General features: G+C 36.4%; 3 protein-coding genes and 1 long non-coding RNA gene across 6 annotated transcripts; 2 read left to right on the top strand and 2 right to left on the bottom strand.

The window, feature by feature from the left end:
• Window positions 1–3,366: 3,366 nt before the first annotated feature.
• On the bottom strand, window positions 3,367–4,162 carry LOC135144490 (uncharacterized). Its single transcript, XR_010283168.1, has 4 exons — window positions 3,979–4,162; window positions 3,738–3,819; window positions 3,553–3,665; window positions 3,367–3,481 (listed from the first exon to the last, which is right to left on the bottom strand). It is a non-coding gene; the product is annotated as an uncharacterized LOC135144490 (long non-coding RNA).
• An 84-nt stretch (window positions 4,163–4,246) lies between these two features.
• Window positions 4,247–5,354, top strand: LOC135144501 (U4/U6.U5 small nuclear ribonucleoprotein 27 kDa protein-like). The gene is made up of 4 exons (XM_064076532.1): window positions 4,247–4,628; window positions 4,675–4,756; window positions 4,813–5,003; window positions 5,247–5,354. Exons 1-4 carry the CDS (start codon window positions 4,383–4,385, stop codon window positions 5,352–5,354), a joined length of 627 nt encoding a protein of 208 aa, XP_063932602.1. The 5' UTR covers window positions 4,247–4,382.
• A 3,864-nt stretch (window positions 5,355–9,218) lies between these two features.
• On the top strand, window positions 9,219–12,387 carry LOC135144489 (tRNA uridine 5-carboxymethylaminomethyl modification enzyme MnmG-like). Of its 3 annotated transcripts, XM_064076518.1 has the most exons (18): window positions 9,219–9,292; window positions 9,400–9,487; window positions 9,599–9,811; window positions 9,881–9,936; window positions 9,989–10,142; window positions 10,197–10,304; window positions 10,428–10,496; window positions 10,551–10,663; window positions 10,717–10,826; window positions 10,887–10,960; window positions 11,018–11,134; window positions 11,196–11,400; window positions 11,462–11,530; window positions 11,585–11,693; window positions 11,741–11,859; window positions 11,906–12,018; window positions 12,067–12,163; window positions 12,220–12,387. In XM_064076518.1, the coding sequence occupies exons 2-18, from the start codon at window positions 9,400–9,402 to the stop codon at window positions 12,362–12,364; spliced, it is 1,959 nt and encodes a 652-aa protein (XP_063932588.1). In that variant the 5' UTR covers window positions 9,219–9,292; the 3' UTR covers window positions 12,365–12,387. The 3 variants fall into 3 exon arrangements, with proteins under 3 accessions (XP_063932588.1, XP_063932587.1, XP_063932589.1); XM_064076517.1 differs by having other exon boundaries at window positions 10,887–11,134; XM_064076519.1 differs by lacking the exons at window positions 9,219–9,292; window positions 9,400–9,487 and having other exon boundaries at window positions 9,742–9,813; window positions 10,887–11,134.
• A 107-nt stretch (window positions 12,388–12,494) lies between these two features.
• Window positions 12,495–16,134, bottom strand: LOC135144500 (TELO2-interacting protein 1 homolog). Its single transcript, XM_064076531.1, has 20 exons — window positions 16,001–16,134; window positions 15,783–15,929; window positions 15,671–15,725; window positions 15,552–15,613; window positions 15,376–15,496; window positions 15,216–15,321; window positions 15,030–15,150; window positions 14,787–14,968; window positions 14,604–14,727; window positions 14,466–14,538; window positions 14,314–14,406; window positions 14,164–14,250; window positions 14,009–14,104; window positions 13,890–13,951; window positions 13,704–13,837; window positions 13,362–13,636; window positions 13,213–13,309; window positions 13,096–13,147; window positions 12,757–13,041; window positions 12,495–12,695 (listed from the first exon to the last, which is right to left on the bottom strand). Exons 5-20 carry the CDS (start codon window positions 15,470–15,472, stop codon window positions 12,495–12,497), a joined length of 2,085 nt encoding a protein of 694 aa, XP_063932601.1. The 5' UTR covers window positions 15,473–15,496; window positions 15,552–15,613; window positions 15,671–15,725; window positions 15,783–15,929; window positions 16,001–16,134.
• Window positions 16,135–16,950: the final 816 nt, after the last annotated feature.

Genomic DNA, 16,950 nt, shown 5'->3' with positions numbered 1-16,950 from the left:
TTTTCCTTAAACTTAAATTATATAAGATTAATTTACTTTATTACAGTAATACCCACTTTACTCCTGAATTTATAAGCTGTTTGGATAATTTTATTTAATTATTAAATTTTTATAGCAGCTTAAATTACTTTTAATTAACTTTTTAATATTTCCTTTTAACTACTACTTTAATTTATTTTATCTTAAAGCTCACGTAATAACTTATAGAACTACTAAACTTTTGCTGACAAATGAAAGTTAAAAATTTTCAATCGACGCCCGTATACCCCAAAAAACAGCGAAATAATATATCAGTAAAAAATATAATTTATTTTAATAATTATAAACAAATAAATAATTAAAACAAGGGAGCCAATAAGTAGCTAACATAATGTTGGCTATTTTGAATGAAGCTTACTTCGCAATGCTGCTATGATTTTAGTATGATACTGGGTAAAGATAGGGTCTAAAGTGTTATTTACTAATATAAACAATAATGAGAGCAAGCCTCTTTTAAAGAGCAATATAATAATAATGTACGGGAGTATAGGCAAAAAATTGCCTTATTAGAATAAGTGGGAAAATGTAAAGTTAATTTTTTTTTATAAAAATAAATTTTTATTTATTAAGACCTTATTCTTGGTAAATTCGTTTGATCTATTAGTTTAATAATAATAACAATCCTTTATAAATCAATATGTTAACTTCTTAACCTAATAATAAATTATAACACCAAACTAATTGTGTACCCCTAATCCTTTAGTTACACGTATAAAAAGGTAAGAAAGACTGTCCGCAATGGAGTGGTATTTTTTGAGAGGAGCTTTTAGGCGTCCTCGCAGCTAGACCTTAATTTCTTGACGCCATTAGGCTACCACGTGTGAAGACCTCTAGATAAAATTTTTTCTCCTGTACCTTTTTGATGTGGTTAAGCTTAATGAACTTGAAGACTTTTCGTGCTTTCTTGTTGCATAAAACTACTTGGCAAGCTGCGGTTTCCGGATTTTTTGTGGGGTGCCTGTTTGAGTGGATTATGATTAGAACTGGTTTTTGTAAGACCATTATATTTATATTTTACTACACCATATAACTATTACGGCTACTCGTTAAATTTATCGGATTTAAAAAAATATTGGCTAATTGTTTGTATTTTAATTGTTTTTTATAGATGAAGTTCACAAAAAAAATTACTTAGAGGGATTGGGAGAAAGGGACAAAGCAAGACAACAATTTTTTGACAGTCTCAGCGCTGAAGAGCAAGCGGTTCTTGTTAATGTTGTAGAGCGTAAGTCAGGCATACCTTTTAAGAAAGGTATAGTAAAGAATGATAGCTGTGAAAATAAATTGATAAACGAGTTACAAAAGCAGTTATAATCCATATGAGCCCTAAAATATTTTGCAAAGTTAAATAGAATACTATGTTTGTAGCGCTAAGTTTTTAGGTTACCATGAACATGGGGAATTTTTCAAATAAAACTTCTTATTTACTGTTTTTAGCATCTATTTATCATTTGAGTCTTTCAACCTTTACAGTTATAGTTAAATTTTTGGGTATTAAAACGTATATTGAACACATGTTTAATGCAAGCACACATTTTGCCGTAGCGGTTGTACACGCGAAAGGTTATTTCCAATTATAAATTATTACGATTGTTTTTAAAATTTTATCCTTGGAATCCGTTGGCGTAATTTTTAAAGTAAATAAAGCTTATCTAGAGGCGCGCGCTTTAACAGTGTTGCTTCTCTAAAATATTTTAGATAACTTTTTACTAAATCTTATGATCGTCTAGAGAAGGTTAAAAAGGGTGCTCTTCAGTGTGAACTGGATTCGCAGCAGATCGGCGCCTCCCCTTAGTGATGATTTATTAACCACTCCAGGCCACTTGCTTGGAGTCCCAGCCCGATATTCCTCTCCGCTACTTCCCTGTCCTTTAATATTCGGAATAAAGCACTGGTTAACTACGCACTTTGACTTTCGACTAGTCTTTCCGGTATTTTTTTTATACTAGAGATTTTCCTGATTAATACTTTGCAAATACGTTGACATCAATTTTATGAAAAGATTATATTTTCTGTTGAACTTAACTTTCGAATGAGCTAATCCGCCTAAACTTTTTATTTCTAAAAACCTTATATGGTGGTTGCTTTTACCAATTTTCTATAACTCTGAACCAAATGAAGAGTATCTTTGAGCCCCATTACACCTTGTGTACTTAGAAGGAAACTTCGGATTACAGAGTAGGCGAAAAGTTTTACTTAGAGCGCTTGGCGGTAAGTTGCTATAGAAAAAGTTTAATACTATTTAAGTGTAAAATATAGACGATATACTATGTAAGGTAAAAAAAGGTAAAAGAAAAAAGATCAAATAATTTTTGTCTCCTTTTTCATCCACCTTACACTATTTAAGAATAGTTTATTGTCAAAAGAAAATTAGTGATAAAGGTGCTCGGCGCTATAATGTGAATTGGGAAAGAAACTGTCCAAAGGTCAACTCCGGTAAAGAATGCGAAGATCTATGCACATGTTTCAAGAAAACTTCAGATAATAATTTTCATCTTGCTCGTAAAACTTTATTCTTCCAAACAATTTCTATAAGCAGAGGAATATACTTATTCTAAGATAGGGTGTAGCGCTTAGCAATCGAGTATGAAGAAGTCCTTATTGTGGTAGGCACATGGTACGGCCCCTATTTTTAAATATTTACTTTTTACTCTAAATATATTTTTTTAAATTTTAAGGATGTGATGAAAAAATATGAGAGCTGATAGGTTTTATAACGGTGTATAAACGCTATAAACGTTCTAAGCTTGAACAAAAGCAGCACGTTGAGCGTAAAAAGAGGTGAAGGGGAACCGGTTTGCCTAAAAGCAGGAGTAAATCAAACTATAAAAGTTATACTTTTACTAAAAAAAAAAATTTAATTTGTTTGCAACATTTTCTTGTCGCTGTGTACACTTTAAAGTGACTAATTTTTCCCAATCCACTTCAACCTATAGCGTAGAGTGGCATTTAGATAAAAAGTTTTTAAAATACATATAACAATTCGGGCGCTCACGATACCAATAAAGTTACCATGTATCAAAAAAAATTTTAACAAGTTGTAATAGAGAATGTGAATATAAAATAATAAACAATAACTATAAGAACTAAACCTGACAAAACTTATTATAACTTATTAGAATACTTAACCTCGTAAATTATATTTATTTACATTTTTAGTTTATGACGGAAAAGTATAACACAAGTTAAAAAAATACTGCCAAATTTATTATAAAAAATTAATTTGTATAAAAAAATTAACTAGCAAAAATAAGTTCTAAAACTAGGTTGTACGGACAAAAATCTAAATTCTCTTACCTGAGAAAAACTAAAGGCATAGCGTAAAAGAGAAATATTAACGTTTTTTCCAGCAGTTGCTATGTAGAGCTAGTGACATTAAGGTTTGAGAACCATGAAGAATGGTCCCGTCGCCCATTTGCCAGGAGGGTACAACACGAATGCCCTAAAGGCGCAATGTATTGATATCAAGATAAAAAAACATATATAGTAAAACAGTAAATAAATATTATAAACCTTTTCTAAGCATTCCCTTTTAAAGCCTCTCTGCGTGCCGTTTAAAGAACAGTCGAAATAATTTATAAAGCGCTGCCCACTTCCAAAAAGAGATTTTTGCTTCTCACAAAATCCTTAAAGTACGTATATATTTTTAAATTCTTCAAGTTAAAATTATACCGAATTTATAGCTAAAAATAATGTACCACACCAACTAGCACCAAATAAAACAGCTCCGGAGTCAGCTAAACAGCGAGCCAAACCTTCAGGTGTACTAACATCGTAGTTCTAGAATTAACATAAGTCTAAAATGGCCTTTTTTTTTTTAATAACTAATAAAATACTCATTTTACACATATTCGAATTCTCAACATTGTAAGCAAGCAAAATATTTACATTCAAGGAAGCATGTAAAATAAGGTAAAGTTCGGTTAATATAAATAATACTTTTTTCTTTCTTTTTAACAAACAGTAAGGAAAAAGGGCAAAAAGAGATAGTAAAGAACTTGATAAAGCAATTTTCCTCAAGGAAACGTTCCACATTTACAAAGTTGCGCCTCCGTGCTCAAAAGCAAGGGTGGGAGAGGAAATCGTGTGCCAGGCGAAACCCAATGCCATCTCACCCTCGTCTGCAAAGCATATGCACTTCCCTTTGTGTCTTCCTTCCTATATATTTTAATTACTCTAAACCTTTCTTAGGACTAGAATAGTCTAATATTTAGCTAATATAGATACTTTAATAATATTTTTCCAATAAACAGAAAATATTTTTTTGGAATATTTTTAAAAATTTTTGTTATAGTCTATGTTTAACCCCCCTTATGAGGCCATTCTTTTGATTTTTAAGCTGCATGTCATACGTCGATCTTGATAATCCAGATAATCACAGTCGGCACGGATCTAATCGTTCTCGACGTGAAAAAGACCATGAAAAGGAAAGGAACAAAGAAATTCATAAAGACCGGTATAGGGGTAGAGACAGAAGCAAAGAAAGGAGCAAAGATAAAAGAAGTCGTAGTAGAAGCAGGAGGAAAACAAAAGACCGTTCCCGAAGTAGATCCAGAAACCGTACTCGCAATAAAGATCGTAAAACTCGGGTTATTTTTTTTTGATTAAATTTATATCATTTGACACTTTTTTTAGGTGGAAATTGACGAATTTGGAAGAGAGCGAGTTCGAACTTCCGCATCCTTAACTTCCGTTGTTAATCGTAAAATCAGACGAGGTTTTTGTATTATAAAAGGTTTTAATAAGAAGAAATTTACACCAAAATGTTTTTAGCACAAAAAATAAAGAGGAACAAATCGCGAAGCAGAAGCACTAAAAGAAGGAGCAGCAAAACTACGAAAGAGAGCAGTTTTCAGAGGAGCGAGAGTAGTCAGCAAAAGAATGGTGAGGGCGAACTTGAAAGTGATGATGAAGCTGCCGCTATGTACAAGCTGCTTGGCTTTAATGCATTTTCTTCTACTCACGTAATAACAGTTTTTATTATAGAAGATCTACTTAACTTTTTTGACGAAACTTTTTAAAATTATTCATTCTGAAACTTATAAAGCTTTCATTCCTCTAGTATTGTTCTAGTTCCCTTCTAGTTTTTACCTATTTTTTATAAAATAGGTTTCTAAATTCTAGTTAATTTTATATTTTCGCGGGTTATATCGATTTTGCTTTTTTCGCTTACAACTTTATTTATTGATTAATAATTATGAATTTAGGGCAAAAAAATTGATGGAGCCGATATATCTGCTGTAGGTCTTTCCTCTAAACGCAAATACCGGCAGTACATGCACCGGCGATCTCGAAGCGCTTTTATACATGAATAACTGCTTATAAATAAATATTTTTTTAATATAATTATTTCGAATTTTTGTTCTCTTTAGTTTTGTTGTAAGCTTTGGGGCTATTAGTTAAGTATTTCTTCGAACCTTTTTACGTGTACACTCGTAAACAGCAGCACAGCAACAATTGATTGTTTAAAGTTCTCGTATAGCTTATTTTATATTTGACATAATTTAAGTAGTAGAGTTCAAAACTATTGAATCACTTCCTAAAAATTATAAAAATAAACTTTTGACAATATATATCTTTTATTAAGTTTCTTCTTGTACGGAGATATTGTACGTTTAAAAACCATATAATTTTTAGTTTTATATATGCTTTTGAATAAGTTAGATACATTTAAAAACATTCATTTACTAAAAAAAATATTTTATTAGCAGTATCAAATAATTTGTTGACTTAAGAGTATTAGAGAAAATATGATTGTTAATAAGATAGCCTTGATTTAATTAAAAATTATAAGCAATCTCTCGTAACACACAAAAACTAAAAGAAACTTTATGATTTAATCACAAAGAAACTCGAATAAAGCAAAATGACTAGTTTTTTAAAAAAAAATTTCCTTTTTTCTAATTTGCGTGCATAAAAAATTATTTAGTGGGACAAAAAGCGATCAGCTTATAATATATATAATCCTGTATAACTTTATGTTGCTTCCTACATAAAGCTATGTCGGAGAGGAGGTGTGCTTAACTTTCTTCCTGTTCTTTATAAGAACATAAGAAAACAGAGTCTGTGTTCGTGAGGAATGCGATCGTCAAAAATATAAAAGAAGAGCTAAGATTGAGTGAGCAGACCACCAGCTTCCTTTTTCGTGACTAAAACAACCACCCGGGCGAAACAATTAAGGTGGGAAAGAGAAGATCCCAACCTGCCCCCTTTTTACCTTTGTGGTGTGTCAAGACCTCAAATGTTTAAATTTCACCTAATAAACAATGCGATGCCCGGTAAGATATAGTTCTCGCTTAGTTTTGCTAATCATATACGTATATATATATATATATTAATAGAAAGGCACGCAACTGGTAAGCCCCTGAGAAAGCCGTTAAAGACCTCGATTCTTGACGTGCCTTTACCAAGTCACGACTATTTTGTGTGCTAACTTTGATTGCTGTCACCTTGCTTGGAACAGCTATAACAAAAATTTAAATGAATGCATCCTCAAAACATAAACGTTATAGGACTACATTACCTTAACACACATGGTAAAGTAGAGCGCCTCAGATATGCCGAGTCCCAGCCTAGAAAATTTTTTTTAAAATCAATTAAGGTTCTTTACGAACTTTTATCGGACTATTTGCAAATTCTTCTCGAGCTGGCCTTAAAAGAGAGTCAATGAGTACATTTATCAGGGCTTTTACAGATGGGTTATATTATCTTCTCGTTGATGCTTATGAACACCTTGAGTTAACCACCCCACAGCCGAGATCAAAGAGCTTAAAAAAGTCTTATTGAGATAAAAGGTATTTGAACCCGAACAGCATCATCGTTAAGATAAGAAAATTTCTGATGGTTGAGATGAATTGTCTATGCTACCGTATAAAACTTGATGGTGATGCCCCTAAGGCCTTCGGGGCCAGCCCCCTCTATGCCAAACAGTTCCCGACCCACCCCTCAGTTTTTAGTCAGCAGTTGGCAAAGTAGATAAATCCATCATACTGCACCGCGACTTTGTCAACGCAGGTTAAATCCGGTAAGAGCATTCAACAACGTAACAATTCCTCTGGTTAATTAACTGGATTACCAGTACCTTTAAGTTAAAGAAGGTAGCAGGCACTGTCCTTAATGTAAAAAAAAAACCGCTTTACTGAATCCCGAGAGTTTGCTTTACGATTTGAGCATTGTAGTTTTTTTAATTTATTTTACAACGCGTTTGTGTCCTAAAGGATCCTAAGGATTCGATTTTTATATAGATATTTTTTTCTTTTTATGGCGAGCGCCCACTTTGACTTGGTCGAAAGTCTAACAAGGACTGCACCTTTAAATACATATACCTTTTAACAGCAAAGGTGTGTGCGCGTTATGCCATACATTTACATCTTCGCACGCGAGCACCCTTGCGCGAGGATCTACAGCGCTTTAGTCGCACTCGCCAATGGCGTTGTCATGGAATAATTACAATATTGCAAAAAAACAAAGCCCTTGGGACAAACGCCCTGCGCCATCATTACTGTTAACCTTAAAAAGGCGAATTATTCCATGGTGTCCCCAAGCATGATGTTTAGAGTTACGATGTATCATAGAGGCTCTCTGTAAACTATATGTTAGTGAAGATTAGAAACCACCAACTTTTTTTTTACGTTTTATTTTGAGGAGAAAGTAAAATGCTCAACAAGCGACGCATGTGTGCATTGTGTGTCCGTGAATCATGACACTTGCCTCTGTTCTAATTGCGTTGATATCGCTAAATTATTTTGCTGTATCTCACCTTTGCCTTTAACGCAATCCAAGTTAAAGACATGCACTAAACCAACTAAGGGTAGGAGAAGAGTAGTGCCTTATTTTTATTGCTTTTAGCGACTCTCATGTCATTCTTTAATGGTGGAAAAGGCTTATGACAGATGCTTTAATTAGTTTGAAAAAGCGCTGAGGAGATGGCCACACTCCATATACTGCTTCGGAAATGTCTTGTGGGCTCACTTTCTAGCAATCGTTGTAAAGAGTAACCATTTTATATCCGATGTGTCTATGAGAATGTACTTAAATTATTGAGGCAGAAATTTAATTTATTAACCTAACAATTAGAGCTAATTCTTTTCAGTTTTCATGTTAACGTCATAATATTCAGATATATCTTTGGGTACGGCGGAGATTAAACCTTAATTTTTAGGGTAACTTACCTTAACAAATAATTCAGTTCCTTTTAAAGTATTTTATTTGAATTATTTTGAATTAAATTGCTTCCCAATTGTTTATTATCTTCTTTGCATTGAGAGATATTGACAGATCGCTGTAAGAGAGAAGACGTGTTAATATCATAAACTTTACCAAATAATATCGTAGATATCCGTCTAAAGAAGTCTTCAAGCTACGATCTAGATGCATAAACGACAACTATTAAATTAGGACCACGGATTCATACATAAACTTCAAATTATTAAATTAGTTTATTTCTTTATTAAAAGATATCCTTTCCGAAATTTATCAAACTATGCAATATTCTTTAGCTTTATACGTATAAACCAAACCGTTGCGACTTCTTAAAAGGGCGCTAACACAACCAGTGTCAAGAAGGCGATCGCTATTATCTATTTCAGAAGTATTTAAATTATTAAACAATATATACAATATATTGGAGCTTCTCCCCACTAAATAAACAAAGAGCAGGAATATTCTCCTGCAGGATTTGGTAATTTCTATTTTCTTGTTTAATTAGTATTTATGCGCTTGAGCCATATTTCTTTTCATTAGGTTTTCAATGCTTACAAAACTATCAATCAGAAGCCTAAGTTTTACCCTAAAACAATTTTAAATATCTAATTTAATTATTTTGAAACCTCTAAGTCGCTTGCCACTAATATAGTAAATGACATAGGTTTGGACATTACGAAAGTTAATTTTTATGCTAGTAGCGGTTTCTAATAAAATTTAAAATTAGCAAGAAGAAAAACAAAAACTTTTAGGGCTGTAACCGTGCCCTTTTTCGACCTTAATTGTAATAGTGCACGTGTCGTAATCAAATGCCTGAAAAAATGTTCCTGTTTTAATGTATACGAATTTTTTTTTCTGGTATGGAGCTCACCAAGTCGCTTTACTTTTAATAAAGTTACTTAGTAACTTTTAAAGATAAATCGAGTCTATAGCTAAATATTTTTTATTTTATTAAATTTATCATAAGTTTACAATATATTTTAAGATGAACGCCTAATACTTACGGAACTTGTTTTCACGAAAATATACACTTATTTTTTGTTTAATTCTTGTAAGTTTTTTTTAACTTGTTACCTAATAATTTAAAGTATGTTTCGAGACTTCAGCTTGTTATTTAATTATTATAAATTTTACCTTACGTTAACAATATATCTTTAGATGAACGGCTTATACTTACGGAGCCCGTTGCAAAGTAGTTTGTGTACAACTTTAAGAAAATATACTCTTTCTTTCCGGTTTGATTCTTGTAAGTTTTTTACTATTTGCTTTTTTTTACATATGGAATAAACTATAAATTTTGACCTACGCATATTCTACCATTTTTTGGTTTTAACATATATTATATTACATATGAAAGATATTTCGGCTGATGTAGTGGTTGTTGGAGGGGGTCATGCCGGCTGTGAAGCGGCAGCCGCGGCTTCTCGAATGGGGGCTAAAACGCTGCTAGTTACACATAAAATCAAAACCATTGGCATCATGTCTTGCAATCCTTCCTTTGGAGGAGTAGGGAAAGGCCATTTGGTAAGGGAAATAGACGCTCTTGATGGACTGTGCGGAAGGATTTGTGGTGTTTTTATATATTCTCTAGTGGAGTAGTCGTATACTCTTTTCGATTCTAAGTATTAAAGTATAATAGATAAATCGGGAGTTATGTTCAGACTATTGAACCTCAGTAAAGGGGAAGCAGTTCAGGTTTAGTAAATAATTTGACTATATAGATTAAAGTTATTATAGATTGTGGTAGGGAATACGCGCACAAATCGACCGCAGTTTGTACCGTTCAAACATGCTTTCTGAATTGCTTTCTTTGCCTAATCTTACCGTACTTGAATCTTCCGTGGAAAGTTTTAAATTTAGTCAGTCTGGGTCTACTCTGGAAGTGTCTGGTGTTATTTTAGGTAAGCTTATCAATATTTTTACTTTTTTTTTTGGGAATTAATATAAGCTTTTAGCTGATAACAAAATCATAAGCTCCAAAGCTGTAGTTGTTACGACAGGAACATTTTTAAATGGGACGATAAATACAGGACTGGAAATTAAATTTGCAGGAAGATTAAATGGTATTACGCTCTTTAGTTTTCTTTTGTTATATTCACTTTGAATAGATTTAATTTAAGCAAAATTGTTTAATAATTGCTTATCAATATTTGTTTCCAGTTGCTTACTTTTATTACTGCGAGCAGATGAAGTGTCCGTTAGTTTAGCAAAAGCGTTACGAGCCTGTGGTTTCCAAATGGGGAGACTACGGACCGGTATTAAATTTTTTTAAACACCCTGGAAAGTGCACAACTCCGCTGCGCTAACAGGCACTCCCCCCCGCTTGAACAAAGATACTATTGACTTTAGCGAGCTCACTTCACTTCGTGGTGATCCAACACCCACGCCTTTTTCTTTTATGACTGTCGAAATTCCAAACGCGGTATGTATGATTGTACTGGAGTATCTTCCCCCTTTTTTTAATATTTTTTCCAGCACAACCAGCTTCCTTGCTACTTGACTTATACCAATCCTTTCGTCCACCAAATTATCCGTGACTCGCTTCACCTCAACATCTATGTTGCTGAGGAGATTGTAGGCCCCAGGTCCTCTGGCGGGCAGGGATGTAAACCGCGCAAATTTTGCTCACGCCTCTCACTCGCCAGATACTGCCCTTCCCTTGAAGCAAAAGTTCTTCGCTTCACTCGCGACCGGCATCAAGTGTGGCTGGAACCAGAAGGTATTCTTTCATTACGGAAGCGGTTGCAGTTGCGTGGCTGCCAGAGGACCTTTACAGGCTACGATACGCACGTCATCTACCCCTCCGGTTTGTCCATGACGCTCCCGGAGGAGTATCAGCAGCGGATTGTTAATAGTATAAAAGGCCTCGAAAAGTGCGAGGTTCTGTGTTATGGTGGGTGTTCCGCCCCTTTAACGGTGATTGGCGTATTTGATGGCAGAGCCTTATTAACTAGGCTATGGCGTGCAATACGACTATGTGGATCCTCGTGAGCTTAAGCACACCTTGGAAACAAAGCGCATTGGTGGTCTCTTCCTCGCCGGGCAGATCAACGGCACGACGGGTTACGAGGAAGCGGCGGCTCAGGGTTTGGTAGCCGGCGTCAATGCTGCCTGCCGCGTGTTGGAGAGGGCCGAGTTTGTAGTAGACCGGTCGGAAGGGTAGCTCTTCCCACTTTTTACTAGGGGCTACTCCGCTCATTGATTTTGCTTGTGTCATCAGTTACATCGGCGTGTTAATTGACGATCTGGTTACTCAGGGGGCCTCCGAGCCGTACAGGATCTTCACAAGGTTGGCATAGAAACTTGAAACTGGCTGTAGTGCATCCCACAATATGCTGACTAGCCGGGCTGAATACCGGCTCTCTCTCCGCTCGGACAATGCCGATCAGCGACTCACGCCAAAAGGAATCGCTATTGGGTGCGTCTCGTCCGCGAGGGCTCGGAAGTTCATGGTTTTCTTTTTTTTGCCGATCCATAAGTATTTTAGTTACTTGTTTAGAGTTTCTCCCGCGACTTTGAGTTGTGCAAGCAGAAGCTCATAAGCACTGTAAAGAACATGAAGGAGTGGAGGAGTCTCGGCTTCAAAGTGACGGAGTGCGCAAGCGGCCCCAGAAAGAGGTCTTTGGTATTTACACACGTTCAGTGCCGTTGATTATTGTTTTAGCGCGTGGGACTTGCTCTCTGCTAACTTCCATTTGACGGCGCTTCTCGAGAAGTTACCGGAACTCGAAATGGAGGGTATTAGTCCAATGCTGCTACGGACTCTTAACGCGGAAGGTTTTTTTCTCGAATAGCTCTCTAGGTTTTTTTTTAATAGAAAAGTAGGTAAGTACGCCCCCTATCTGGAGGATCAGAGGGAGACCATAAAACTTTATAAAAAGGACGAAAATCTACTCATCCCTCCTGAGTTGGACTTCCATAAGTTAGTACCCCTGCCTTTCCATTTTTATAGTATTCTACTTTCTACACTCATCAAAGAGTGCCCAACTTAAAAAGCGAGGCCAGAATAAAACTGACTCAAATAAGGCCCCGGAGCCTCGGTGTGGCTTCGCGAATACCCGGTGTTACGCAGGCAGATCTCGCCTCGCTATTTCGCTACGTTTGCGTGAGCACAACTAATTAGTAAAAGTTAAAAAATTAATAAATCGGATTTTCTTAAGATAGATATTATAGTAAAACAACATAAAGTTTATCAGGAACGGATTTTTTAAAAAAAGGGGAGTGGCTAGTGATTTATTAAAGTACTGTAGCGGTCAGGGTATTCTGATGTTGCCAAGAACTTGCGCTATTGGCCTCATGTCCACGGCAAGCGCCTGTGCACCATACTGCTTTAAGCGGCTGCTCGCAGGGCGGTACCTATCAAGTTGCTCGGTAAACTCATGAGCAAACGTCCAAAGTACATCGGGGTGCTTGTTCGCTAGTAAAGAATAAATTTCCAGGGCACCTTCAAATAACTGGTAGAGCATTGCGTGATGAGACGATTCTACTAGCGGGGGTATGGATACAAGCGTTTACGTCTTTTGGTTGGAGTGGATGGAGATAAGGCAAAGTGAGCATCATGAGAGAGTCGAGGACAGCAAGCGAAAAACGCTGGTAGCCTGCTAGCCAGCCAAGAATAAACTCTAACGCACAGCACCGCAGTTTATACGCGAAGGAGTAGACGGGTTCCGTGACTAAGATGACGTGCAGAGGAGGCAAGTCGGGCGCCTTTGGCGGATTACTTAAGATCGAATGGAGAGAAGGATAAACGTCTTTCTCGATACGGCGGAACACGAAGTCGGCGCTGCATACGTTAAGTTCCTGCAGTATATATAAATGTTAATGCATCATAGTTGCCATTTTGAGGCCAGAGACCTGAATAGTGCGGAGAGTTTGCAGTCGGACAGGAGCGACATCATCTGACAACCTGGAAGGTTAAGCCTCATTGTTAGCCTTTGCAACTTAAAGTCGGAGGGTCTTCCAGAAATGTACCGATTAATAAGACCCGGCCACATCTTGTGAATCAAAGGCATAAGAACCCGGGGACGCTGCCGCAACGCCCGGGCGCCCGCAGCAACAACCTGCAAGACTATTAAAAGTGTTTAAGGCCCAAGTGGCCCGCTGTCTGTTTGTACAGAAACCTTCAAGACGCAATGCAGGCGGATCGTCCGGAAGATAATGCAACACGTGATCTACGATAGATACACCAAGGTGAACAAAGGGGCACGTGCACTCCTTGGCCTCCTCTTCGATGGTGTCTTTTTCGGGATGGATACAGGTCTCAAGCTTTACGAGTATAGATTTAAAGGAATAGAGGTAAAGTTGAAGCTGAGTGCTCAGTAAGCCGAGGTCATTAGTCATCAGTAGTATTATGTCTCGCAAGACATCTGAGAACTGCTCAAGGGTAGCCCTGGAGCTAAATATACAAGGTAAAATCAGTAACAGCGAAGAACGGGTGGGTACCCCCAAGTAAATGAGACAACCAGAACTGCACAACCAGGGACAGGACAACCGGCGTCCTCGGGTAATCTACGAGAAAGCGGAGGTTTCTAGAAACTTTGTCGATCAGGTAATCAAAGTTGTGCTCCAGAAGCTCCTCAATGTTTGGGTACTTCCTCTATTGAGTATAAAAAGGGGTGCTCAAAACTTCACGATACTTGAGAAAAGACCTCTTCTTGGTAGAAAATAAGGCTACACAGTTCTTGAAGGACCGCGTGAGCTGAAGACTTTACTACGAAGTCACTACACATCACGCCATGGATTAGTGTTTATTAGTCGAAATGAAAACCAGAAGGCGAATCCGAGGTGTAAACTTCCACGAGGGGGTACAGCAGGTCATATAAAATAGAGTCGCACTCTGGACCTAAAATTTTCAGGCACGTTCCTGCAGTAGCATAACCAATAGAGTCTGCGCCGATGGCCTGCTGAGTAAAATGGAAGAACCAAAGCACTCCAGAAGAAGACCGCAGAGTGTGGCGTTGTCCCATATATTAATCTCAGGCAGTTGACCATCGTATAGGTCGCTCTCCTCTAGCAGTACACCAAAATGGTCATGTGCGGTACAATAGTATTCTAAGTGAGGCCTTAGGCTACCTTGAGTCACAGGTAACTGAAATTGCCTTGATGAGATAAGCTCATAAATGAACGTCAGACTTAATTCCTTCAGTTTCACAAGATTATTAATAGCTACACAACGCATGTAATGATAAACGTGGCTACTAAAGTGACACGGCAAAAAAAATTACGGGACTGTATATGACATTCTTGTGAGACCAGCGAAAAAGCCCCGCTAAAAATTTGGTTTAGAGCATAAGCGGCCTAAAGAAGAGTTTATAAATATAATACGCCACCAAAAGCAAAAAGCCGAGAAGAAAAAGCAACACCTGCTTCCTGTGGGTCGTGGAGGTACGCAGCACACTAGAAAAGTGGTCAAAGGACGTATAAAGGTCGCAGTGCTGGCCAATCAGACGACACAGCGATTGAACGGCAGATTCGATATTGGCATTACTGAAGCAAATATATTGAACTGATCGGGTAAGCCAACAGAGAAGGGGAAGGGCAACCACCTGAAGTGCAGGAAACGTCTCCGACCTATAGAAATATCGCTGGCAAGGTCAAATATGCCCGTGTTGGGGCTGTCGTCGAGGGCTAGCACCTCCATAAGGGCTACTGAGAGTCTATTCCAAAGCAATGGGTTACTAAGCAGAGTGTTAAGACGGTTCTGCAGGATCTCGCAGTAGCCGCAGAGCTGTTGGTTAGGCAGAGTTTCACTTAGGAAAAGCCCACACCATGGAGAAAGCTACCCGTACCAGCCTGACTAGCGCCAGTTTGTTAACGTCGTTAGACGTCCGCAGTAATCCTGGAAGTGAGGAAAGACACTCGCGGAAATTCAATTCCAGTTTATGAACTATGAGCAAGTTATGAGCGTCTCTAAGAAAAAATACTTATTATAACGAAATTAAAGAGTTAATTATATATAAAAAAAGCGAGAATACAAGTCTTGCACTACAGAAACCAAGCTGTTGATTTCTTCTTTGGCTAAGTTTTTTACATTATCATAGTTGTCGTATATATAAGTGGTTAGAACAGAAAGAATTTGGTCTATTGTTAATAAAAAAATAAGAAAAGAATAAGGGAAAAGAATCTACTAGCTACCGAGTGACTGTTTTAAAAGAGTGTTGCATGATTGTCGGAGAAAAGTTCCGCAGAGCCTACAAAGTGCCAAGCGAACTTTCTGAGAAGGATGAAGCATAACCGAAAGTACTCTTGCTAATATCTTATAAAAAAATTATAATTCATCGAATTGACAAAAACCAGTGGAAAGTAAATACTTTATGCACTTGTTCCACTGTAGTGGTTAGCCATTGCTCACTACGTTCAATAAATAACGGCGCTATAAGTTTATAAAACTGAACTTTTCTTATTTGAATTTAAGAAAAAATTAATTTACAAGTCTCTTGTTGGTGTTTTTTTAAAGCGAGTTTATCGTTAAGGCAAGTTGAAATCTTGATTAAAACATAAACTGTTATAAATATAAAAAAAAAGTAATTTTAATTTAAAACGATTTTTCCCCAAACGGTAATGGAGAGGGCGACTACTTCGGAACCCTGACGCTGGTCAGAGTAGATTGTTTTTCCCAGGATTGATAGAATTCCCGGGAGAAAAGGGGACCAAGCATCACTTACAGGCTCAAGAGATCCTTCCCCAACCTTAAAAATGTAAAATAAGAATTGGAAACAAAAATTAGGTCGTTTCTGAAGTATTTTACTTAGAAAATTACTTCAAATATTAGACTAAGCAACTTAAGTGATTTTAGTTTCAATCCACGATTGAAACATTTAGCATCGCAGAATTCCAGCAATAATGAGATGGTAAACGCAAGAGATGTTCGATATTCTGTGCTCAGTATTAAATCTTGAAATTGGCGCTTTATGAAAAAGTTTTTAGTGCAGCTGAAATAAAAATAAGTTTAAGAGAAAAAAACTTTTACTCTAAGTCAAAGTCATACTTATTTATTAAGCTAAGGTAAGAATCAATAACAAATTCCTTCAAATATTCATTAAGTGAATAATCTTTTGCTTTCTGGGAGAGAAGAAATTTTGGTGCCAGTAAAACGTTAAACAAGGCTGAATATCGGCGAAACACAGATAATTCGTAAAGGTTTATAGAGCTGTGCCCAAATATAATATATATATATATATATATATATATAAAAGAGGTTAATACATAAAAGCTTACTTGAATATTAAACCAAAAATTAATAAAGAGATCTCTTTAACTTTTTCAGGCACATTTAACCTGTACTCAAAGATTGCTTGACAAGGAAATAAAATGTACAATGTAAATTTTTCTAATTCTGGATCATCTTTAACCTAAAATACGAGATTTGGTGTCGTTAATATATACAAGACAATAAGTTCGACCTGTTGTAACTTGTTATAGTAAGAAGAAAAATTATCAACTGTAGGATTTTCAAGCGCGGTAACGGCGAAAGGTTTAAGATCCAGAAAAAATTGTGAACTACTTTTCGAAGGAACAACAGCTGTCAAATCCATTTAATTTATAAAGGATAAATTATTTCTTAATAAACATTTATAAAAAATTTCTTCTACTAAACTGAAGCAAATACTATATTACCCCGAAAAAAAAGTTTGAATTTCCTGATAAATATAGCAGTGTCGCATGGCGGTTATGAGAGTGACTGACTCGATGAAGGGAAATCGTTTAGAG

This window comes from Zophobas morio, unplaced genomic scaffold, assembly GCF_036711695.1.
Source record: "Zophobas morio isolate AGI-343-1 ecotype UQ-CSIRO unplaced genomic scaffold, CSIRO_AGI_Zmor_V1 ptg000105l, whole genome shotgun sequence".
Taxonomy (NCBI): Eukaryota; Metazoa; Arthropoda; class Insecta; order Coleoptera; family Tenebrionidae; genus Zophobas; species Zophobas morio.
Note: the sequence above shows the minus strand (reverse complement) of the source record. Positions and strands in the feature narration are given on the sequence as shown.

Bases quoted from the DNA above. Each gene is read 5' to 3' on its own strand.
- LOC135144501 (XM_064076532.1), top strand. From the start codon at position 4,383: ATGTCATACGTCGATCTTGATAATCCAGATAATCACAGTCGGCACGGA. The intron at 4,757-4,812 runs GTTTTTGTATTA...AAATGTTTTTAG, and splicing joins TAATCGTAAAATCAGACGAG to CACAAAAAATAAAGAGGAAC. The intron at 5,004-5,246 runs GTAATAACAGTT...TTATGAATTTAG, and splicing joins ATGCATTTTCTTCTACTCAC to GGCAAAAAAATTGATGGAGC.
- LOC135144489 (XM_064076517.1), top strand. From the start codon at position 9,400: ATGAACGGCTTATACTTACGGAGCCCGTTGCAAAGTAGTTTGTGTACA. The intron at 11,531-11,584 runs GTTGGCATAGAA...TATGCTGACTAG, and splicing joins CCGTACAGGATCTTCACAAG to CCGGGCTGAATACCGGCTCT. The intron at 12,019-12,066 runs GTTTTTTTCTCG...ATAGAAAAGTAG, and splicing joins ACGGACTCTTAACGCGGAAG to GTAAGTACGCCCCCTATCTG.
- LOC135144500 (XM_064076531.1), bottom strand. From the start codon at position 15,472: ATGCTTCATCCTTCTCAGAAAGTTCGCTTGGCACTTTGTAGGCTCTGC. The intron at 13,838-13,889 runs GTCTTTTCTCAA...TATACTCAATAG, and splicing joins TTATTTTCTACCAAGAAGAG to AGGAAGTACCCAAACATTGA. The intron at 13,637-13,703 runs GTTGTCTCATTT...TTGTATATTTAG, and splicing joins TCCCTGGTTGTGCAGTTCTG to CTCCAGGGCTACCCTTGAGC.